Genomic DNA, 24965 nt, shown 5'->3' with positions numbered 1-24965 from the left:
TTTTTTGCTGGTTTCCAGTGGGTTATATGCTCATTGCCAGGGGGGTACATGCCCAATACCAGGGGGTTACATGTACCCAGGGGGCCTGTACAATGTCGCTTCCTGCTATGTATCTGGCTACAGACATTCGGCCACTCATTTACAGCTTTGCCTCACTGGGTCAAACCTAGCTACAGAATCAGCTTTACCTCACTGGGTCCAGCCCAATGCCTGAACCCACTTGTTCTTACACGGAGTTAAGTCCAGTTACCACCAGGCCTAGTTGTGCCACAGTACCATATTGGTCTTGCTTTACAACATCATCATCAGCTGCCATTACTGATGCACGAGGAAGACTTACATTAGACCGACACCACCGTGAGACATCTCCTCTGCAGCAAGCTCAGAAGATCCTTCTGTGAAAATTGGCTGGGGCAATATATATATATATATATATATATATATATATATAACAGTGAGTAATGCCTATAGCTGTGCAACTCTCTTGCACAGTTAATGGATAGAAGTGGGCGTTTCATGACTGGATTCCTGGTTAGAATCCTATGTCTATGTCTAGGTAGACAGTGAATAGGTCAACACCAAATGGTCGACATGCACAAAGTCAACATAAACAATATATTATAAAGGAATCATACAAATGCCAGTATACCATTAAATAAACATTTTAAACACCAATATTCTGTCTGTATTTGTGCAGATGTCTTACAGAAGAATGAGAATGTTCAGCCAATGGAACAGCGAGAAGCCAAACTTGCCTCAACATTTGGTGAGTGTTAGAATAGTCCCACAGTCCAGTGGTTAATAGTCCCACAGTCCAGTGGTTAATAGTCCCACAGTCCGGTGGTGAATAGCCCCACAGCCCAGTGGTGAATAGTCCCACAGTCCAGTGGTGAATAGTCGAACAGTCCAGTGGTGAATGGCCCCACAGTCCAGTGGTGAATAGTCGAACAGTCCAGTGGTGAATAGTCCCACAGTCCAGTGGTGAATAGTCCCACAGTCCAGTGGTGAATAGTCCCACAGTCCAGTGGTGAATAGTCCCACAGTCCAGTGGTGAATAGTCTCACAGTTCAGTGGTGAATAGCCCCACAGCCCAGTGGTGAATAGTCAAACAGTCCAGTGGTTAATAGTCCCACAGTCCAGTGATTAATAGTCCTACAGTCCAGTGGTTAATAGTCCCACAGTCCAGTGGTTAATAGTCCCACAGTCCAGTGGTGAATAGTCCCACAGTCCAGTGGTGAATAGTCCCACAGTCCAGTGGTGCATAGTCCCACAGTCCAATGGTGAATAGTCCCATAGTCCAGTGTTGAATAGTCCCACAGTCCAGTAGTGAATAGCCCCACAGTCCAATGGTGAATAGTCACCTTAGATGTAGCAATACACACCCGCACTTATAGATGTTACTTTCACAATGTCTTTGAAAGGCTTTTTTAGAAGTAGGCAAGTATGTGCTGACCATCCTATCTTACACTATAGCTTACCCCTGGGACAGAAGGAACCTAAAATCTCTGAAAATAAACGTGAACTCATTTCAGAACTTGGATCTCCATGCAGCAAAGGTATAAATTCTTCTTTACCAAGAATATTCTGTTTTAATTTTAATAATAAACTGATGTCAAGCCTGATATTTATGTTGTGAAATACTACTATTCTAAGTTAGGCCCAAAATGAAAATTGTTTCATGAAATTTTCGGATATTTGCGAAATATTGATATTTGCAAAATATTCGTACAATTGTGCGTTTCAAAGAATTCTGTAATCCAATTAAAAATGTCCACTTGTGGTATTTGCAGCGGAGGATTGTGAATTGTCAGCCATGTTTGATGTTAAGTCCATGAAAAAGTGTTAGTTGTCAAAAGGAAAACACTGCACCACCATTCACGCTTATGAAAAGGTGTCCAATGGCTGAATTGTACATTTTTGTGAAAAAAATTATCAAAAGCAAACTGTTTTCATTTACTTTCATATGAAAAAATGGTCGCTCCCCATCGATTGATTTCTCCTGCCTTCCTTAAGGAAAGTCAACCTTGACTGGCATTTCTAGCACCCGCTGTCCTCCAAATTCGGTGCTGGCCATCAGCTCCAAGCAGTCATTGTCTATTAAATTTGTTGTGCATAAAGCAATGAAAAAGTTGATTTTGGGGGTAATTTAAGGCCTTTTTTTTTTTTTTTTTTAATCCCCAAACAAAGCCATGTAATTATAGGACTAATCCAACTAATAAGAAACTTTCAATTAATTAAGTAGTCATTGTTTTTTTGTTTTGTTTTTTGATTAGTGCAGTCTCCATGTCCCAGCGGTCAGAACTGGTACGGTCAATGTTTCTCCAGGACATGTTATAGTCTTTTGTATGGACTATTACTTGAGTAACTCGGAAAGTTATTGTTTTGTGCATCCAAGTAACTCTTGGCTCTGTAAGACACGGGGAAACAATAAATAATTCAAACTGCAAGCAGCGCATCTCGGGCTGTAATTCATTCTGAATAGCTAAAAAAATGGGCATAAGATGATAAATAAAATAATTTCAAATAAACAAAGCCTAAGGGAGTTAATTAGATTCAGAAGACGGCCTTCACAGCTGTTTTAATTAGAGGCAATTCTTCCTTTCTTGCTTCTCTTCTCCACACAAGCTGAATACCAATGACACCTTGGAGCAGCTAGTAAAAGATCTTGTGCGGGATGCTAAGACTAGCCTGGAGAAAATCAGAGCGATCTGGATATGGATCTGTTATCACATAGGTATGTGCATTTAAAATGTCTCCAATTATCTTAGGGAACAATTGCTACCGCAGTGCAACGCGTTCTGTGATTCCATGCACAGAGGTTTATGTCCGTTGTAGTGGAAGCTCATGGGTGTATTTTGGAGTCAGGGGTATCTTTGGACAGGAGAGAGGAAGGCAGATTGTACCTGTGCTTTACATTGCACCCATTCCTCCAATGAAAGAAGCCAGTTTCAATCATAAGAATATACTGTACAGTACTCCTCCAAAAACTCAGTTTCAACTAATTGCCCATTTACGTTATTGGAACTTTTTGCAACAGGCCGGTGGGGCCAATATATTTTATGTACAGTATTTATTTTAGTTTTTCTTTTTAAATTACTATTACCCATTTATTTATTTACATTGGATGGCAGACTGGACTGATTGGTGCCAGCCCTGGCTTATTAGTGACTAGTCTTGACATTGGTCTGTTTTATCTTGTGGCTAGGTTGATCCATTCCTCCAAATCGTGCCATCAGTGTTGTGTACTGTATGTTTGCTATGTATGTTTTCTATATAATATGCACTGTATGCTGTACAGGGAGCACACAGGTGCTCTCTGTATGGTATGTAACGGTATCCTGTTCTTGCTTATCTTAGAATATGACACAACACTTCTACGGACCAAAAATATGGTATCATCTGATCCAGATACTGTATTGCGTACAAGGAAAGGTGTGTCGTCTGGATACTGCTCACTGTTTGATCGAATGTGCAGGTGAATGTCTACTGATAGTATGCACCAATCATCTGTCAAAGACAAACCATGTTCACACTTTCCCCACGATTACCTGGACACAGTAAACTCTACCAGCACAGTTGTCCGTGATGAAAAACTCAGACAAATATTAGGGGTCTATAGGTTGGATCTATTTTCTGGACCTTGGAGAGAGATAAAGTGGATGGAGATACTCAGCATCTGTCATTTTTCAAAAACAGCCTGTAGAAAGGTAGTTATGGGCTGTTTGGCTGGTACTTTATCTCCATCTACTTTATCTCTCTCCAGGCTTAGTACATTGACCCCATAGTTTCCTCCTTTGGATGAAAGGAATATCAAAGAGATTTGGAGAACAGATTGTGAAGTTTTCCACCTTGGCTTTTTCATTCCACACCGCATTTCCATATGTGAATTGCATTGATATTGTAGTCCATGTTCTAGTCTCGGACAGAACTGGGACAACAATTTTCAATTCATTCCGCTGAGTAGTTTGATTGAGGTGGCATTGGCAAAAGCAAACCATAAGCAAAACATTAGCTTCTAAAATCAAATGTCAGCCTCCTCCCTTTGCTAGACACTGGCATCGGCAGGTAACGTTCTTTTAAGCTGGTTTATAGTAACGTTCTGTACTTGTCTTCTTAAATACTAGTTAGGCTTATTGCATGCTTACACCAGATCTGTATGACAGAAGCAACAACAAATGTGGTGATTTTAGTTGATCTTTGGACTTAAGATAAGCTTGTGAATCATCTAAATTAACTATTGATAACAAAAAAGAAAGTGAACAATTGTAATCAGTCTAAGATAAAAAATGTAATTGTGAAAATAATTATAATAAATATTTAAATATATGTTTCTACAGATGGAACAGCTCTCATTAGAGCTGCTCCGGTCGGTTCTGACGGAGCCCGCCGCCTCCCTCCACCGCCTCTCCCTTCAGCTGCCCGCAACCCCCCCTCCCTGACCCTGCCCGTCTCCCTGAAGCGGAGATGTGCAGGGATTCCGCTCCCCACCGCCGCCGCTCGTGCATCCCCGTCAGATGTATCGCCTCTCTGCCAGCGTTCGCCAGCTCAGAGAATCTGGCGATTCCCTTAGCTGGTTGAGAGGCCCTCCATCTGTATCTGTACTAAGCAAACACCTATGGTATATAGTATATAGTATGCGATATCTGTTTAAACAATAAAAGGATTGCACTAACTTCTACTAGAAAGGGCAGAATGTATCAAGCATCGTATTTTGAATAAGATACATCCTGCCACTTGCTGCACGTGTGATCTTCAGAGGACACTATTGGATCCGCACTGGGATCAATATGGAATGAACCCCATAAGATTTTATTAAGCATTGCTTGTTGCCTGTTGGGTACAAGAATTCCAGAGCTTGATACTTATGGAGAATGAGGTCAAACCACCAAAACTCTTATTGCTGCATAGCATGACAGTAAGGATACCGTATTACTTCTAATGCATTCATAAAAATCACTGATACATTGGCTCTGATAACATGCCTTCCTTGATGATTAGGGTAAGTAAAATGATTACATATGCAATCATTCTCTTTTGGGTTCAGACACAGACGAGATTCTGCAAGTGTGTTGTTTTCCATTTATACCCCTTTTGCACTGAAACTCCGGGTTGCACCTGGGTTTTTGGCCTTAGCTTCAACCCGGGTGTGGCCTGTTGTTTGTTGCCTTTTATACTGGCCGTTACCCCGGAAAACTTCCCCAGTGCCCCCCCTCCCCCCCCCTGAGAGGAGGAGTTTCCTAAAATGCCGCTTGAAGATGACATAATCTCAGAGCGCTGGGAAATCCACCAGCCGGAACCCTTGCAACGTCATCGTCGCGCTGGGGGCAAGCCCAGCCCCATGGTAAGCTGCTGGGCTGCCCCCAGTCTCCCTGCACCCCCTAGCCCCCCAAAGGTGAATGGATGCCACACACAGGTATCCATTCACCTCCTCCGTGCCTCCGCCCAACCTCCATACTGTTGGGCTTCCCCCATTGATGTAAACGGGAGCTGGGTCGGATGACCCGGCGTACCCGTTTACACTGCCCTCTACCCAGGTCCTGCCCGTGTTCTACCCTGGTCAGGACCTGGGTAGAAGCCCCATGTAAAGGGACACGGCTTAACCCTTTTACACTGCCGCTGACCCGGGTCTACAAGGGAAATACCCGGGTTTTTTGCAGCGGTGTAAAAGGGGTATTAGAAAGATGCCCAATACACAATGGGATCACCTCTAGTCCACTTTGCAGATCTTGTTAAGCTTCGTCACCATAGGGGAAATGACTGCAGCAAAGGCTGGCAGGCAGAAAGCATTCTGCCAACAGAAACAGCAGTAAGTCCATATTTGGGGGCAAAATGAATACACATGAAAAAATAGAAATTCATTTTATTTGATATAAAACTAGTTAAAAGCCCATAAAAATGACAGTTTATCTGCTGCTACCTTCAATCCCTGACTTCACAGCTCCTTCTCCCCATATCCAGCAAGTTTCAAACGGGTCATATTGCTTTCACTTTCTGTTAAGGAGTAATTTGGTCACTGGCGGTACTTCACCTCAGATGTGAGGAGTATTTAGCCTTTTATATATAGAGATATTACTTTAAAAGTGTGTATATTTCTTCCACAGCTTTTCTGGCATTCAGTGCCAGTCAGTCAGTGGTTACTGTAAGGGACCAGCTTACAAGCCCGGACAGCCAATATCAGAGGACATGGAACATACATGGAACATGGTATATTTGGAAGGAGGTTGGCACTTGCTGGACTGCACATGGGGAGCTGGACATGTTGAAGAAAACATAAGCAAATTTACCTCCCAGTGAGTAATGAATTAATGAACTGCAACACCCCCCCCCCCCCCCCCTAGAAAAAAAACAATGAATTTTTTTTGTATATCATTATTATTTTATAACATAAGCATTTTGCATACTGTTTATTGACAATTTTTCTCTGAACCTATTTAAAATCAATACTCAATATCCAATGAGACAAAACCGTTATGGCATAAGGGCCTCTATCACCTCTTTATTGTGTTCCAATGTTATGTCTCCTCCTGCCTCTTCAAGGTACAATGAATTCTATTTCCTGACCCATCCTGCACTCTTCATTGGAGATCACTACCCGCAGCAAGCCGATTGTCAGTTACTGGAGACGAGAGTGTCTCCAACGCAATTTGAACAAAACGTTCACCACAGAAGCCACTTTTACAATCTAGGACTGATTGCGTCTCATCCAGATACAGCTATTGTTGTAACAGGTAAAGAGAAAAATATTACTTATCATTTTAATGATGTTCTAGGTAGGTATCCTTACTAAAGGGTGGTTTTGCTGGAGATAGGACATCTCACTGTCTTCCAAAGCTCCTGATGGAGGCCATAGTCAGATGTCCACAGCAATAGTGTTCCTCATGTATCTGATGAAGACATACTGTAGGGCCTGATTCAGAGGCGGACAGGGTTTCATTCACAACTGAGCTTTCACAAGCAGCGGATCTGCAAATATTAGCAGCTGCCGTTATTCATACATAACCACTTACCGGCAACGTCCCTGAACCGCTACTTGTGCACAAAGATGCACCATCAGATGCACATTGGGTGCACTATCAGACTTCTGTGCAACCCTATGGTTTCTCAGAAAAAGCTTTATTGAAATAAAAAAATCACCAAGAGTCCTCCACTCCGAGTTTAGCTATACTTTTTTAGTGTACTTAAACTTTGCCAATTTACCTTGACATTTGTAATTTAGATTAGATTGAAAAAAAAAAAAAACAACAACAACACTGGTTGCATATTTTTGAAACTAAGGGGGGGGGGGGGTTATGCTGGTTGATTATCAAGGATGCAAATTTACAGCCTGGCAAGTCCACCAAATCCCGCCTGGTGGATGTGGGCCGCCCCCCCCCTTCCAGCGTGTGTTCCCACGCGCAGGCTCCGAATGGATGTTTAAATAAACATCCATTCACATGCTGCAGGGAACACTCACATCGAAAGATTTGAAAGGTGCACACATATTAAAGTGACTTTCAAGTCACTTACATATGCGTGCACGCTGGGACAGAAATGGGCGGGCAGCTGACATCCGGTGATGTCAGCTGCCCACCCCCCGCACCCGCGTCATGACCTCATTACCATGAGAATATTCAGCGTTCTCATGGTAACGCCCATGAAACGCTGGGCATTCCCATATGGTGATGGCGCTGCCCGGTGCTCCTCCCCCCACCCGCTATGTCGGGTGCATGCACCCGGAAAACAGAATGTTCACCGTGGGTACACGCACCCTGCGTATGCACATGTGCAGAAATGCACACACGCAGAACAAAAACTTCAGCCCCCATGCGAAGGCAGACTAGCTGGGAATGGACCTGTATATTTTTATACATATTCAGTACTGTATGAAATAATTATAGCTTGTTATTATAAGTCCATCCGCACATTAATAACTTTATATTTTATGTTCTACCTAGAAACGGGAAACCTCTCCATTACCATCGAGAGCGAGCACAACATGCTATTCATCTTTAGCCTAAATGAAACGGAAGATACAGGTCTGTTAATGCTGACTGAGCATAAAGCCAAGCTTGATATATATCCCACAAAGATTGGGCAACAGATTTTACAGATTTATGCAAAAAGACACAGTGGGATAGACGCCTACCAGATGGTGGTGAATTACAAAATAGATTGCAAAGCTGTTGACAGAACAATGAAAGTTCCAAAGTGTCTTAGTAACCCTGTTGGTCCAAGCTGGCTATCAGAGAGGTCCGGGCTTCTTCAGCCCTCACACCAAGATCCAATCGTTACTACGAAGGATGGATGTTGTACTCTAAGCTTCACCATAAAAAAAGATCTGAAACTTACGGCCAACCTGAAATCTGATGAAATAAGAACCATTCACAATCATGTAATGCAAAGACGACAAGGAGATAAAATAGATTTTATTGTCCATCTCCCGCAAGCTGGTCATTATGTTTTCCAGATATTTGATGGTACCGTTGGATATATCTGCAACTACCTAATAATATGTTCAAACCCCAAGGTAAAGAGACTACCTTTCCCTGCTTTTCTACATAACCCAGTTGGTCCAAACCCTGAGACCGAGAAGGCAGGTCTTCTCCAGCCTTCCCACCCGGAACCGGTTATTCATACACAAGATGGATGTTGTACTATCAGCTTCAAACTCAACAGGGAGCTACAACTTTCCAGCAGCCTGAAATCTGATAAAATGCAGACAATACCGAATCATGTTATACAGAGAACTCAGACGCATAAAGTTGAGTTTAATGTCCGACTTCCACAGTTTGGTTCCTACATCTTCAAAATATTTGATGATAATAATAGTTTAATCTGCAATTACCTAATACAATGTTCAAACCTCAAAGTGAAGTGGCCATCATTTCCAAGTCTACTCCAAAACCCAGTTGGTCCAAACCCAGATACAGAAAAGGCTGGACTTCTACAGCCTTCACATCCAGGCCCAATTATCCATACTGAGGATGGAAGCTTCAGCATTAATTTTACCACAGACCGGGTGGTAAACCTTAACGTCAGCTTAAAATCTGAGGATGTACAGATCATGCCTAATGTTATGCATGTTTTACAGAGTATGCAAAAGGATAAATTAGAGCTTAGAGTTCTCCTCCCCAGGCCGGGATCTTACGTTCTTCAGATATTTGATGGCTTCGCTCTACACATCTGCAACTATCTAGTAACCTGCTCAAATCCTAAGGTAGGATGGCCACCTTTCCCGTCCAGCCTACATAACCCTGTTGGACCAAATCCAGAGACAGAGAAGGCCGGACTTGTTCAGCCATCACATCCAGATCCTGTGATTCATACGGAGAACGGATGTTTCACTGTTAGCTTTGCACTGATGCGGGACTTGAGCATTTTCTCCACATTACACTCTGACGAAATCCAAATGACCCCAGAGATGGAGCGCAGGCATGTCTTCCAGACACAAACGGAAGGCAAAGTGCATATAAAGGTCCGTCTTCCCCAGCCTGGAACATATGTGTTGCATGTGAACATTAAACCCCAAAAAAGTAATGTGTACAAACATCAATGTAACTATCTCATTACTTGTACCAAGGCCACTTTTAAATGGCCAGTGTTTCCGCTGCCCTACACAGACTGGACAGAAACATTTGATCTGGTGCAACCACTAGAGGGCATTCTACCGATGAACAGCACAGTGTCCTTCAAGCTCAAGATTCCTGATGCAGCTGGAGTGTGCATAAAGGGCAAAGAATCCTTCCCTTTGACCCTCAATGAGAGCGGTTACTGGGAAGGTACATGCAGTACAGCCGACTGCAAGTACATGTACGTCACTGTCACTTCTAAAGATGAGCCCAAGACTTGGAAGTATATTTTACAATATCACATAAGACAGTAATTCCTACAGAGCATGGAACAAAACTATGTGAAATTGAAATGCCTTTGTTTACAGTACTTCATTAATTTAATATTTTAATATTTGTATAACCTTTTTTTACATAAAAACATATTTTATCAAAATAGGCTGCAGGAGTTATTTAATAATGAACTATAAAATATGGCAATACTTACATTGGGTTGGCATTCTGCATACGGTAATAGAACGACACAGGCCATTTAAGTTTTTGTGCATCATGATCAGCAATGCGGTCCATCTAGAGATGAGCAATGTAGTGCCAGGATTTTGGGCAAACTGAATTTAGCGACAGGGCAGTTCATGTAGCTGAAGAGGCAAGTTGTGGCAACACAGCTGGCAGTTCGGTTATCGATTTGCCCACAGGTTCTCAAAGTCGGTGCTCGGGACCCCACACAGTGCATGTTTTGCAGGTCTCCTCACCGAAGCAAGTGAAATAATTAGCCCCACCTGTGGATCTTTTAAAATGTGCCAGTCACTAATGAGTGCTCCTGTCGGGTGATCTGGAAAACGTGAACGGTGTAGGACTGAGTTTGAGAACCACTGCATATATCTACTGTATATCACCAAGATCCACAGCCTGGTGTGATTTATTTTCTAAAGTCCTGTGAGTGCCCCCATCTACAGCTTACAATACAACAGGTATACTATATATACCTAGGAAGGCACCTGGGCAAGCAAACCTTCTCAAGTCAAAGGGGAGGGGAGTAGAGGTGCCCCCCTTGGGAGCAGGAGCCCGGCGGTAGATGACTCCATTGCCTCCCAGAGTTTTGCCTCTGCTGCACATGTTACATCTGCCCCACCTGCAGTGCACATGGTTTTGTCCATTAAAGAAGGAGTTTGCTTTTGCAAACCAACCTGAATCACCCATATTGCTTCCCCAGCACCCTGAATGATACCAGTGACAAGATATTAATATTATATGGTAACAGAATTCAGAGATCTTGGTTACATATATTTGTGCAAAGGCTTCTCTGTGTATTCGGGGTCCATAGCGCTATATCTAGGTGCAGGGTGCGGCACCCCAAAAAATCAGCATAACCCGGAAAGCCCAGGGTAGCACACCAGTGAATACTATAGTGTTACTAAATATTAGTGTTAAAATGCCAAAGCTAGCTAGAGAAAGTGAAACAAAGATAATGAAATGTAATTTAAATATCAAAGAAATTGTGTTAGTGAAGAAATTAGTAAGTGCTAAGTGTTAATAGAATGCCATCCAGCCACATCAATCCAAAGGGACCGCACCCTACACCTCCGTTACCCTAATCTGGGTCTACGATTAACCAGCAAAGAGCCACATGATAATGGCTCCTTACTTAAATATATCTAAACTATGTGGCATGTTGAGATTCTGATCATTGGGATGCCACTCCTGCTTTTCGGATGGACTGCCAGCATACTGACAGCTGGACATCCATTTGTATTACACTGTAAATTATAGAAATATCTTTCGGAAAAACAGTATGATCATTTCTGCTGCTAAGTACCTCTCCCATAAAAACAAGATGTCCAAATAATGTGTTATATCATATGTCCCATTATGGACCCAGAACAACTGTTTTAGGACATTTACAATTAATTGTACAGAGCCACAGTTTGAAAAAAGGAGTCATGATGGAATTTTGCTGCCATCTTGTGGGGAATTTAGTTAATGTCAGTCACGTTGGGATTATAGTAAAGTATGCATTTAAAGTATAAATATTAAAATTTAGGTTAAGATTCAGTCCTACATATACAAACTTCTAAAATATAGAATATTCCGAAATATGGAATTTTTTGAGCATGACTGAGATAGTGACAATTTAATATGTTTTTTTCTTAATAGGAATAGAGTGTGGTGAGCATCTGCTATAAAACCTAATCATAATTGCAGTATGCATGCACCCAGGGACAGATTGGGTCTTGATTTTGGCCCGAGGCGGGCAGGATGTAACGCGCACGGGTGGGAAGGGGGGGTGCGGTGGTATGTAATGCGCGTTGGAGGAGGGGTGGCAGTATGTAATGTGCACAGTGGGGGGGGGCTCACCTGCTGCTGCTTGTTTCTGGGAGGTGCTGTGCCGCTTGAAGGCCCTGGGAGGTGCCGTGCGTGCATGCGCAGCAGCCTCCCACGGCCATTTTGGATTTGGGCAAAGTGCTGCGGCCGCTACCCGCGGCCCATCCAGCCCAGGGGGGATCGCGGGCGGCCCCTTTTTAAAGAGTTTTGGGCCGGCCCACCGTGAAATGGCCCTGTGTGCCAATCCGCCCCTGCATGCACCTATCACACCCAGGGCCAGTGTCACCACTATGCAGCTGGCCGCGGGAGGGCTGCATTGTGGAGCAGCTCCCTTGGATCCAGGTAAGCATCGCCACCCTCCCCCCGGTCCGGCGGCAGCCGCATTCCCTAAACCCCACCACCCCGCCAGGTTCGGCGGCGGCCGCAGCACCAACCAGACTCGGAGGCGGTCACCCTCCTCCTCCTCCCGGACTTGGCGGCAACCACTTCAAGCCCCCCCCCCGGGCACATCACTCACCCCCCGTGCGCAGGTAAGCAGGGGGAGGGGGGGGGCGCACCGGCCCTGATCACACCTTATCTGTAAGGGGCCTCATTCAGACATGATCGCTGCTCTGCGATATTGCAGAGGTCTGCAATCAGTTAGCCACCACCCCGCCAGAAAGAAATCCTGCCCCTTTCAAGTCTGCAAATGGCTTGCTAATCAATTGTTGTTCTGCAAATCAATTCGCAACTCACTCATCATCGAATGGTTTCCTGTCTATGCAAGTGTGCGGAACTCTGACCCTTCCACAAGTCCAGGCGTGCCTTGATAAACCTATGTGAAACGATCCTTGACATACCTTATAATATGAGATTGTGATCATAGGCGAATCTAGGGGGTGGTCCGGGGGTGCACAGGACCACCCATTAGCCCATTTTGTAGCTGAGGGGTGGGGCTTTCCAACGAGCCCAGCCCCGTGTCTCTAGCCCCCTGGGAACCGGAGATACGGCCAAGCAAACCTGGAACGTTTTCCCTATAGGATAACATGGGACCCGCTAATTCCGACCCCCACCCAGTTCAATGGCTGCCAGTTCCCCCTTCGGCATCACTGAAGCTCGAGGTTGATCTCAGTCGAACCCAAATCGCTGGGACTTCAATCTGATACCAGGCTGGATCCATATGGGTTAATTGGTTCCAGGGATATTGAGGTTATGACTGTTTATGTTCTTTGAGGGCAGATTTCTCTGGAACCAAACAGCCCAGTTTCACGGGACCAAAATCATTCGAAGCCATCTCAAAAGTTCTTCAATATGATACTGGTCTCATGTAAATGGGTCAGTTGGTTCCGAAGATATAGCTGGTTGGTTAAAGGGGGGTAGGGAGAGGGGAGTGGTTGTCTCTCCCCCTCACACCAGAAAATGCAGGGACTAGGCTGGTGTATAAGGGGTCAGCCTGGGAATGTCCCTGCATGATCCTGGGACCATATTCCCGGGTAAATCCCTGCATTTTCTGTTGTGAAAGGGGTATTATTTCAAATAGCCGTGACCTGCAGTGCTCTGAATACAGCCGGGTAGCCCCCTGCTCTCTGCCCAGCTGTCAATGACTGTCACCCCTGCAGCTTTCGTTCCAATTCTTCTCCCCGCTTTCACCTCAGCCTGCCCCCCCTTTAATCATGTGGTGCCGGCGCCCGGCGTGCTCCCCCGACGTCACGCACAACAACAGCGCGCACAATATTTTAAATGTCCACTTGGCTAGAGGGGACACCAGGAGGGGAGTGGGAGCGTGCTCTGCGCTCTGCTCCCCTCCCCATAGAAGCAGCTGCACCACTCTCCATCTCTCCCTGCAGCAGCAGCGAAGGCTCATATAAAAATTTACAGTAAGTGGCACTTTTGGGGGCATTGCTTAAGGGACGCTACAAGTGGCAGTATGTGGGGGCATTACGCATAATGTGTGGCTTAATGTGTAAGGGGCATTATGGTATGCAGCATCATGTGTAAGGGGCATTATGTGTGCAGCATCATGTGTAATGGATACTATGGTGCGCGGCATCATGTGTAATGGATACTATGGTGCGCATCCAGGGCCGGCAACAGAAATCTTGGGGCCCTGTACAATGATATTTCTGGGGCCCCCACCTAATCCCAAATCCATAAAACCCTCTTCTGCATGAGCCTCATTGAACCTTTCACTGCTCCAGAGCCTGCATTCAGGTGCGGACTACACGGCTGTGCGTCTGCGGCCCCAGGCCGTGCGCACACACAGAGTAGATGGCTCTGAGCGCCAAGTGGCAGGGCGCACACACAGTAGATGGCAGTGGCACACAGTGAGTCAGTCACACTCAGCCACACACAGATGGTGCACAGTAGACGGCTGGGCCGCAAGGGTCACTGACAGGCCAGCTAGTACAGGCAGTGATCATGCCAGGGCATGGAAGATCTGGGGCCCTTCAGATCACTGGGGCCCATCACACTTGTCCCCCTTGACCCCCCCTGTCGCCGGCCCTGGCAGCATCATGTGTAATGGGTACTATGGTGCCATCAAGCAAGAACCCCCTAGCAATGAGCACGTAGGTAAGCAGCACTTATGTGGCAAATATGTAATGGTCATTACGGTTTGTTATATAGTATGTAATGGGCATCATGATGTGTGGCACAATGTGTAATGGGCATAATGGTGTGTGGCCTTATGTGTAATTGGCATTACGGCGTGTGGCTTTATGTGTAATGGGTATTACGGAGTTTGCTAAAATGTGTAATGGGCATTACTGTGTATGGTCTAAAGTGTAATACCACACCCCTTTTGTGATGCCACGCCTCCTTCCCATGAGGCCACGCCCCCTTTGCCATGTGGCTACGCCGCGCAAAGGTCCCCCTACTATCGTGTCTAGATCTGGGACCACCCATTACCATAATTCTAGATTCGCCTATGATTGTGATATTTATATCTGATTGTATTAGGGGCCAGTGCAGTGTCACTCCGGTTACAGACAGGCTGCACGAGCATGTCTCAGCCTTTCAGAGCTTATCAGCGGTAGCCGGGAGACTAGTATGAGGCAGTGGAGACAGCAATTTATATATATATAACAGCAGCAAGCCATGCCCAGGGCAGCCGAGAGGAATGCCGGGCCCCGGTAAAATTTTGGGGGCGTGGCCTAAGTGTGTGTGTTGTGGGAACCTCCCACACTCAGGCCACGCCCCCAAAATGTTTAGAAGAGGGTGAAAGAAAACTCTAAAAACTGTAATCTCAGAAGTAGCACACATCTACAGCATGTGCTGTGCTGACTGCAGGCTCAGCATGACCTCTCACGCTGTCAATGAGACACTCATGCTGAGCCTGCTGTCAGCACAGCACATGCTGTAGAAGTGTGTGCTACTGTTGCTACCCGGGAGGGATGGAGGGGGAAGGGAGGGGTCAGACCAGGGCCCCTGCGGGGCCCCTTCAGCAAGCGTGGGCCCGGGTAATTAGTACCCGCTCCCCCCCTCTCTCGGCTCCCCTGGCCATGCCAAAGCGCTGATGCTCTCTACCTTTACACCAGACACTGCATAAAGCTGGTCAGCAGGAAGAATATCAATATTGAAGGGGCAAATAGTTGGAGCAGAGGCAGCGCTGAATACACCCGGCATCACAGGCGATGCGCTGAGAGCCTCTGCCCCAGTCACATAGTAGAGCTCACTTTGTGACAGGAGCATTCAATGGGGGAATACTGACAGAATATAGCAGACTGTGCGGCAGTTAACATAGCCCATGCGCTGCTACTCTCTGCCCCCTTATCAAAGGCAACCGCAGGCGGCAGTCTGCAGGTTACCATGGCCCATAATAATGTGTAATGGGCATAAAGATTGTGTCTTATTCTATAATGGGCGTTATGGTGTGTGTGTGTCATAATGTGTAATGGGCATAGCGGATTGCATCATATTCTGTATTGGGCATTACTGTGTGTTCCATAATGTGTAAAGGGCATTACGGGGTATTCCTTTTTCTGATGCCACACCTCCTTTCCATGAGACCACGCCCCCTTTTCGAAAAGATAATGGTACGTAAAACAAACATAGTCATTGGGCATATGTTAGGCAAATGCATGGTAGGGCAGCAAAGTTACACAGTCAGCCAGAAACAATAAAATAAAATCTCTTGGTACAATAGAGTATACAACATATATCATTATGAAAATATAAACCCAATATGAAAGCTTAAGTAGTCCCTCTGAGCAAGTGTTGCACAGGTGAATTCAAAAGGGTGGGGGGGGGGGGTGTCCCAGTTCTAGTGTAGTCATATTATACCAAGTAGAAAGCTTAAAAAACTGTCTAATACGGTCTTTTGCAAGATCAGTAAGGGAAAGAAAATATGGCATCCAGACTTTAAAAAATTTCGATGCCCTTGATTTTATGTCAACTGAACATTCGATTCAGTCCATCTGAAATAGAAACTGCAATCGTGGGAGCATAAGTTGCAAAGGTAGTGTATCGGTGTGTATCCATTTTGAAAGTATAGTTTTTTTTAGCAACTGCTGCAACCAAGGGCGTAACTACCATAGGTGCAGGGGCTGCAGCTGCTATGGGGCCCAGAGTTGAAGGGGATCTTTACAGTCTAAGTTATATGTGCTATATACATTTATTACAATCAGTTTCTAAATAGGGGGCCCTTACATAATTTTGAGATGGGGCTCACGAATGTCTAGTTACGCCTCTGGCTGCAACCTTAGCTAATAGACCTCTCGTTGCTTGAGGTGGCTTAGTAGAAGAATTAGGGGGGTAAATATTCCAAAATGCCCAAGAATCTGTTACAGTGAAAGGAATGCACAATGTGTGGTTGATGTAGTGTTGTATTTGCAACCAAAAGGATTGTACTATAGCACAATACCACAAACAGTGATACATGTCGGCCTCTGGGAGGGAGCATTTGAAACAATTAGTATTATCTGATACACCCATTATGAAGCGGAGTTTTGGTGTATAGTAGGCTCTATGCAGTATTTTAAATCGCATCTCCATGAAGGAGGTGGAGATTAATTGCTTATTTAGTGAGACCGATGACTTAATAATGGATTTTAGTTGTGAGGTCTGGAAAGGTTTCAGACCAGCGAGTCAACCCTGTGGTAACCCAGGAGAGGTCAATCTTTGACAAAGAGGTGGGCATATGGCCTCCCTTACGATTAATCACCATAGTATCAAATGTTTTATCAGACTCCGCTGTTGAGAGTTTGGGGATGAGTTTTGTAATATATCTTCGGGATTAAAAAAATATGCAAAAAGAGGTGTGGTAGTTTGAGGGTGTTGTTCCCTCAGACGGGACAAGCCAAGAACCGTAGAATAGTCCTCCTCAAAAAATTGGTGTATCGAGTGGAGTCCCTGAAAAATAGTAAATGGAGTCCCATCTAGTAAAATAGTAGATGATGTCCCATCTAGTAAAATAGTAAATGGAGTCCCATCTAGTAAAATAGTAGATGGAGTCCCATCTAGTAAAAATAGTATCAGGGTTCCCTCCCTGAAAACCAATATTGTGAACCACCCATCCCTTTTTATAATTATACAATGTACCACTCACCAGCATTTCTAGTATTTACTTATCAATATCTTAATGATGTGTCTACTATACCTTTAGGACCATGCAAATATACAAAACATGGATTAATTCGTATTTAGACCAAGTTGTATCACTAAGAAAGCATCTGATTCCTGTTGGATCAACTACATGTTAATCATGAGGGTGAGAATTTCCATTGGACTTCTCAAACAATGGCCCTTCTTCAGATCTGATCGCAATATAAATTTGTTCTCAAAATTGGCAAAAACATGTGCATTGCAGGTGGGGCAGATGTAACATGTGCAGAGAGAGTTACATTTGGGTGAGGTGTGTTTAAACTGAAATCTTCTGAAAATTGCAGTGTAAAAATAATGCAGTCAGTAATTACTCTGCACAGAAAAAAAACAAAATAATTCACACAAATCTAACTTTCTCTATACATGTTACATCTGCCCCACCTGCAGTGCACATGGTTTTGCCCATTTTGAGAACAAATTTGTACTACGATCAGATCAGAATAAGGGCCAATAAGAGCAGGGACCAGAAACAGAAGTCTTACACACTTTCTCTCTCTTTGAGAAAGCGCATCGCAAAATATATGTTAGAAACAAACAAGACACGAAGTGCAATATACAATGAAAGTACAGGTCGGGTATCCCGTATCCGGGCATCCCGTATCCGAATTATTCCAAAAACCGTGGTTTTTTGGAATAATTTTAAAAAAAAAATTGTTTCCCCCCCCCCAACCCTCTTTTAATACTTACCAAGTCCTCCGGCGTCCATAGCAGGCCTTCAGCATCCTCTCCAGCGTCTCCAGCGGTCCCAGGAGTGCTTTGCGTCACCGGCGCGCCTGGGAACTTGCGCAAAGCACTCCTGGGACCGCTGGAGACGCCGGAGACGGTGCTGGTGGCCTGCCGTGGACGCCGGAGGACTCCATGGACGCCGAGGGACCATCGGGGACCCACCAGGGGCAGGTAAGTATGGCTAAAAAAAAAATATTCCAAAAACGGAATATTCCCTTATCCGGAATGCTCGTGGTCCCGAACATTTCGGATAAGGGATACTCAACCTGTATAATTTAATACCACTACAGGCGCTAGAAAGCAGATAGAATCTATTGAATCACTGGAAGTGTCACCTGACTTCCTAAACCAATGAAAGGGGGCTAGTGTTCCAAAGAATAAGCGCTTACATAGAATAGTAGCTTACCTGTTACTGGACAGTTTACAGAGGGCAAATTGACAGGTTACTCTTCTGGGTGGGTCCCCAAACATCATATATGTAAAACAATAAAATAATATACCAATGTGTAGTAGGTTCTACAATTCATATAATGAAAATAAACAGTTCCCAGGTATTCTTCCTATAGGCGAGGAGGTGTTGATTGATGGGCCTTCACCGTTAGGGTTGGAAGTGATGGGTCAAATGTTATAAATAGGGACATACAAGGTGACTTTCTCGTTGTAGAGTGCAATCTCTTGCATACCCAGACTCACTAACATGTATGGACAGGCACATCAAGGTATCTTTATAATCCTTAATAAACTTAACCTCACTCACAGGTAGAAAGGTAGTAAAAGGTGTGTAAAGGTTTCTTTATTTCCCATCATCATAAGGAGTAAAGAAGTACTCACGTTCAATAGTGCTTGTTGAAAGCTCATAAAGTATATTTTTTCCTCTTAGGTTAAAAAGGTGTGCAGTTTCACAGAATTGTAGTATAAAAAGTTTCATTCCCCAAAAAAACTTTAAAATATATATTAAAAAACTGCCCGTATCCGTAACTTCTCTTACCCATTACACACGGCTAGACGTGGTGACAGAATCACCGCTGTTTATCATCCGCTAGCCCCTGTGGCTTTCTTCCGGAAAATACACTCGGACTGACGCAGGCCTTTGCCCATCAGAGGGGCAACCATTAACCCTGTCTGTTGAACCCTCCACCAGTATAATCTACCAATCAGGAGAGTATCAAGGTACTAGGTAACATGGACACCACTGGAAATACCTCCTCCATAGATTCTTTGAGTAGAGGTTGCCCTGGGTCCTAATGAAGGTGATATGATGGACAATAGCCTTTAACCCTTTGATTGCCATCTTTTCTGTGAGCTATCCTCAAAATATCTGCTAAAAATGCCTCCCTCTTACTTATCTATTTTTAAGGTGTAGTACTGCACTGACCAACAACCGGTGTTATCTCTGCACTGTATACTAAAGCACCAGATGTCCAAGCCAGTCTGTTGCCTGTTAACCCCACTCTCTCGTTCCCCATCCACTATTAATTTGATACGATGGGTGAACAGCAGAAGTGACATACACACGATGCACAGGCTCTCTAGTTTCCATAAGATTAATATTGATGTGTTGTTGAATGCAATATTGCCAATTTTAGCATTACACCATTAAAGGTTTGGGCATACACACACCACACAATTATTACGCCTGACATCAGTGTACAGTTACATTATCTCCAGGCCCTGCCTTAGCAACGTGGCTTAGCAGCGATGGTGACCAATGATTGAAACCTACATGTATCCTAATTATTGGACACAAAACTACAAGTTACATGAGGGTCAATTACACAACCCTGCCTCCAGACAGTACATTTAACATCGCTAGAATCCTATCATGAGGCAGTTGGGATATATCAGCAAGTCTGACAATATCAAATTAATATTTTCACTATGCTTACCATAATCTACATGCAAGGGCTGCTATATCTATTTTAAGTATATCAATAAAAGTTACTTTTTAGCAATTAGCATTTGAGCATCTTTTATCAATGACAGTGGTTCTCGAACTCTGTCTTCAGGATCCCACACAGCACGTTCCAATGCACACAATCCCGACATCCCGGTGGTATGTATTTGAACCCTTCCCAACTACCCCCCTTAACCCTAACCCTAGACTTTTAATAAAGTATTTTGGTACTTATATAGTATCTGGGCGCCCGATTTAGAAATCGGGTCGGATCGGGCACATCGCATCGCATCGCATGCGACCAAATCGTATGCGATGCGATGGTCCCGATTTTTCCATAGGATTCAATGTTAAAATGGTCTGAGTCCATTTTTAAAAAATCTGCGTTCGCTCGCCACGCTTCGGGCTCGGTGGCTCGCTACGCTCGCCACAGTTTTATATCCGACTCCATGCCCACTTGGCCAGTGGGGAAATGAACAGGACCTTGTTAACATTGAACCCTATGCAAAATTGCATCAAATCACATTGCATCGCATGCGATATCGGATGCGATTTGATACGATTTTGCCGAAAATCGCGTCAAATCGCATCTGATTGTATGCCTTAAGGTAAGGCATACAATCAGAAAATTGGGCGCCCAGATACTTCATAAGTACCAGTATTTTTTTAAAATTAAGAATAAAGTATTACAAACTGATCCAAAGGAGACATAGACATATCAAATAACATTGCATATACATATCAATTATACAAAATATCAAAACATATTACCATAGCATAAACAGGGCATGACGGCATTAAATAATCCTCTATCATGCCCCAAGCACACTAGGCGATATTGTTCACAATATTTTCTAGAGTTTACACTCAATATCATTAACGATGCACGCTCCTGCGCATCGTAAACGACCCCTCCCTTGTCCTGCATGTTCAGACGAGGGGGGTCCGTGTTCCTTCCCCACCAGTAGCGGTGAGTCTTTATACACTTTCCTATGCCGGCACCCTGGCGGGTCCCTGTTGCTGCCAATATCGGTGTCGGCGGGGAGTCAGCTAGTGTGTAGGGGGCTTTACAGACATGTAACTGTATACTGCAGTAAACAAATGTAAAATGAAATAAAATCCTAATTCTTGAAATATGAAACCTGTTTCAGACTGAGGGGCAGATTTATTAAGCTTGGAGAAGAGATAAACTGGAGATAAAGCGGAGAAAAGGTAAAAGGAGATAAAGCACAGCCAATCAGCTGTGTTTGAAAAAGACAGTTGGGAGATGATTGGCTGGTGCTTTATCTCCTTTTACCTTTTCTCCGCTTTATCTCCAGTTTAGCTCTTCTCCAAGCTTAATAAATCTGCCCCACAGTCATTCATTATAGTTAATTGTTACATTTTGCATTCTGTAATATTTGCTTTGTGTACGTGACACTACATAGTAAATGTGTGTCTGCTAACTACTGTTAAACGTTGTCTTGTGATATTACAAGCAAAATTTTAGACTTCAGGCTTTAGTAGAGCTTCCTGGTAACATTTCCATTTCCGGATGGGTCACGTCAGGTGTATAGCTATAAGCTTACAAAGTATAATCAGTAAGCAGAATACATGTCCCTCAGTTCTCGGTGACATACATGATGGCTCCACACCAGCATCTCAGTCTATGGCAGAAGATATTGCTGGGAATCCTCTGCTTCCCACTGCTCCCAGTCTACCTGTGTGTGTTCTACCTGTGTGAGTACTACATCCTCATAGCATCTCCTTCTATGTTTTATTTTTTATATGGGCCTGTTTCTGTGGTGGGAGCAAAGCAAAATCAAGTAACTTTGTATCTGGCGCAAACCATATTGCAATGCAAGTGGTGAAAATGTATTTTTCGCATGCAGGATACATACCAGCTGTTTCTGCATGTAGCCCATGAATGCTGAACAGCCTTAATATTTACACTGCAACTTAGATTTAAGTTTGGACACTCACCTCTTAACTCTAAGGTATGTATTCAATGCTGTGGGCGAGTGGTGACAGCGAGCAGGGCTTCCTGCTCGCTGTCACCACTCACCCTGACAGTATTCAACACTGCATCCGCCAATTCCCCCTCGCTCCGTTTTTTGAGCGAGGGGGAATTGGCGGATGCGGCTCCAGAATCAGCGAGACCCGCGGCTAAAAACTGCGAGTTTTCTGCAGCAGCCGCAGGTCTCGCTGTTTTGGGGAATTCTCGCCGTCCTGTGGCGGCGAGGATTTCCCCACAACGTTGAATAGAGCGAGCGGCCGGCGCGGGGGTTAAACAGCGAGGATCACTGGTTTTCAGCAATCCTCGCTGTTTAACCCCCTCGCCGGCCGCTTGCTGCGGCATTGAATACATGCATAAGGAGCAGAATTAATTGGCTGCATTAATTATTATAAGCCGCTATCATTTCAGTAGGATTTAATCTTTTCCTCAAAGCTTCAGAGCAGGTACAATAATAATTACACCCCTTACAGCAGATTGACATTACCTAAGGCTTTTTCACATCAAGAGCAGATTATCCTGACCTGAGCATTCACCAACCTGTTCACTGTTGATTACATACAGAAGAGTAGGGCAGCAGAAGCATGATTTATCCCAATTCAACCTTGTATCTTTTTTTCCTGTCTAATAAGGTTAATTATTAACCCTTAGACTTCTGTGGCACCTATTTTGATGTGAAAACTGCTCTCTTACGATTTTCATGAGACTGATTAAAGTTATGTGGTTCCTTATAGTGTTTGTGTGTGTGTGTGTGTGTGTGTATGTTATGTGTATGTATGTATATATATATATATATATATATATATATATATATTAACAAATGCAATGATCAATTCATGAACTAAATCTCCACTATTTATTAATACAGTTAATTTAGTGTGTGCAGAGCCCCTACAATTTCTGTTTAAACAATGTGGTCACAAGCCATAGGGCACCCCAAAACTAGGAAAGGTGAGTGCCGATGTTTAGTGTATATTGTTTATTAGATTCATTTTTTTAATAGTTTTATTTTGGTCATATTCTCTCATGCACCCTGTTATAACCTATACTTCATAGCTTATTTTAACCATTTTCCTAGATCTGGGGTAGCCAACTCCAGTTCTCGAGAGCTACCAACAGTGCATGTTTTCCATGGCTCCACACAGAATCACAAGTGAAGTAATTAGCTCCACATGTGGATCTTTTAAAATGTGTCAGTCAGTAATGAGTGCACCTGTGCAGCAGCTAGGTTGTCTGGAAAATATGAACTGTTGGTAGCTCTCGAGGACTGGAGTTTGCTACTGCTCACCTTTAAAAGCATAGTCTGCTGTGAACTTTAGACCAGATAGCATGCCCGGAACCAAACATGAATGTGATAGCTATGTATATTGTAGTCGTTTTCTTCCTAAAGGGCCACTCGGTGGGCGATTACCATCATCTGTTTCCGAAAACTGAAAGTCACTATCACTACTCTTAAAGTGTTCTTCATCCGCACCCTGGCCTCTCCTCTGATGCCAGGGCCTTCGGCGTCTACCCTGAGATCTGCCAGATCCAGTCATATCCGAGCCACCATACAACCAATTGTAGACTTTGTTCTCCTCATAATCATTATCGACAGTTGTTTTTTGTTCCTTTTGAACCGCATTAATTCATTGCGGTATTGGTCGCACTAAGTTTCTAATTTAGTAAGCCATTCATTGCTAGTGTCTTCCTCCAACGTTTTGGAGTACTCCTTTTGCAGATTGGCAATTTTATTGCGGGTATAGCCTAATTCCCTGTTCGCTTCCTCTACTACCAAAATCATTAAGTCAAAACCGCACTTCATCTTTATCTACAGAGTAAGGGTCTATGCTCTTCACTAAGCACAAGTGTGATATATACAATCAAATTAAAGAAAAATAATGTGAACAAAAATACCTTGTGAATTAATGACTTGTTAACTAATAAAGTCTGTGTTTGTTCCTAGAAGAATCCAATTGTATTGAATTGCTAAAGATCCTTGTTTGTAAAACACATCAGCTCCTTATATCTGAATAATAATGACACAAAGGGAACCTCCTGGTGTAATAACATAAAAACAATACCATATGTGAGAATAAGGGCTGTATGTGAACCCGTATCATGTGTAAAAAATATATATCAGCTTATCTCATGTCTTTTATGAAGATCCTCGAAAGGTCACTGACAGCAGTTCAAAGATTTAATGGGAATTTAACGTACATAAAAACTTAAAAATAGACATACAGTACAGTACATAGTATAAAACAGTTTACAATCTCAGGGCTTAACACAAGCGAATGTTCGTACATTAGAGAAAATATAAAACAGCTTATCTGTGAGTCAGCTTACAGCAATACCCAATGCGTTCTGTACTGGTGGAAGTATGATCTTTCTTCTAGACTTCCTCAGGGGTAATGACAGACCTAGTACCAGCTAGGTGTTATATAGGGCTAACAATCAATATCATTAATCAAATAAAGATGACCAAAACAGGATATCCTGTATTATGAATGAAATTCATGTTGCTCTAACAATGTATAGTGTCCAATTTCTTATCCTGATGTACCATAAAAATATCCTCATTACATCTAAACACTATATAGTATATTTGTGTGAATAAAATAGTACTTTTTTAGAAAAAAAAAATAATATACACAAATCTGGAAATACCACAGCATTCACCAGAACCAGATTTACAGTATATATTCCCCTTCATGTCAGTTAACATATAGACCAAACCAAAAACATTTCCGCCATGCCGGAAGTAGCCCACCGAGCAACATTATCGGAGGTGTCACACTCGACACATCAATTCTACAGTTACATATTAGCACACCTGACCGGAAGTAACCCTCTAGGTGCGAGGTGACTGAAAACTGTATAAACTAATGACACCAATTTATACAGGGAAACTGAAATCGGA

The 24965-nt window shown here is 43.6% G+C and overlaps 1 protein-coding gene across 1 annotated transcript in view; it reads left to right on the top strand.

Annotated features, from left to right (window-relative positions):
• The window catches only part of LOC146063022 (uncharacterized), a 41301-nt gene extending 31426 nt beyond the window's left edge, over positions 1–9875 (top strand). The window contains exons 5-11 of the mRNA XM_083175031.1: positions 698–766; positions 1474–1556; positions 2626–2734; positions 3358–3475; positions 6102–6290; positions 6538–6728; positions 7935–9875. Coding sequence (XP_083031157.1) covers positions 698–766; positions 1474–1556; positions 2626–2734; positions 3358–3475; positions 6102–6290; positions 6538–6728; positions 7935–9862 — 2687 coding nt within the window. The 3' untranslated portion in view covers positions 9863–9875. The remainder of the gene's footprint in view (positions 1–697; positions 767–1473; positions 1557–2625; positions 2735–3357; positions 3476–6101; positions 6291–6537; positions 6729–7934) is intronic.
• Positions 9876–24965: the final 15090 nt, after the last annotated feature.

Source organism: Crinia signifera, chromosome 3 (assembly GCF_055691185.1).
Source record: "Crinia signifera chromosome 3, ASM5569118v1, whole genome shotgun sequence".
NCBI lineage: Eukaryota > Metazoa > Chordata > Amphibia > Anura > Myobatrachidae > Crinia > Crinia signifera.
Note: the sequence above shows the minus strand (reverse complement) of the source record. Positions and strands in the feature narration are given on the sequence as shown.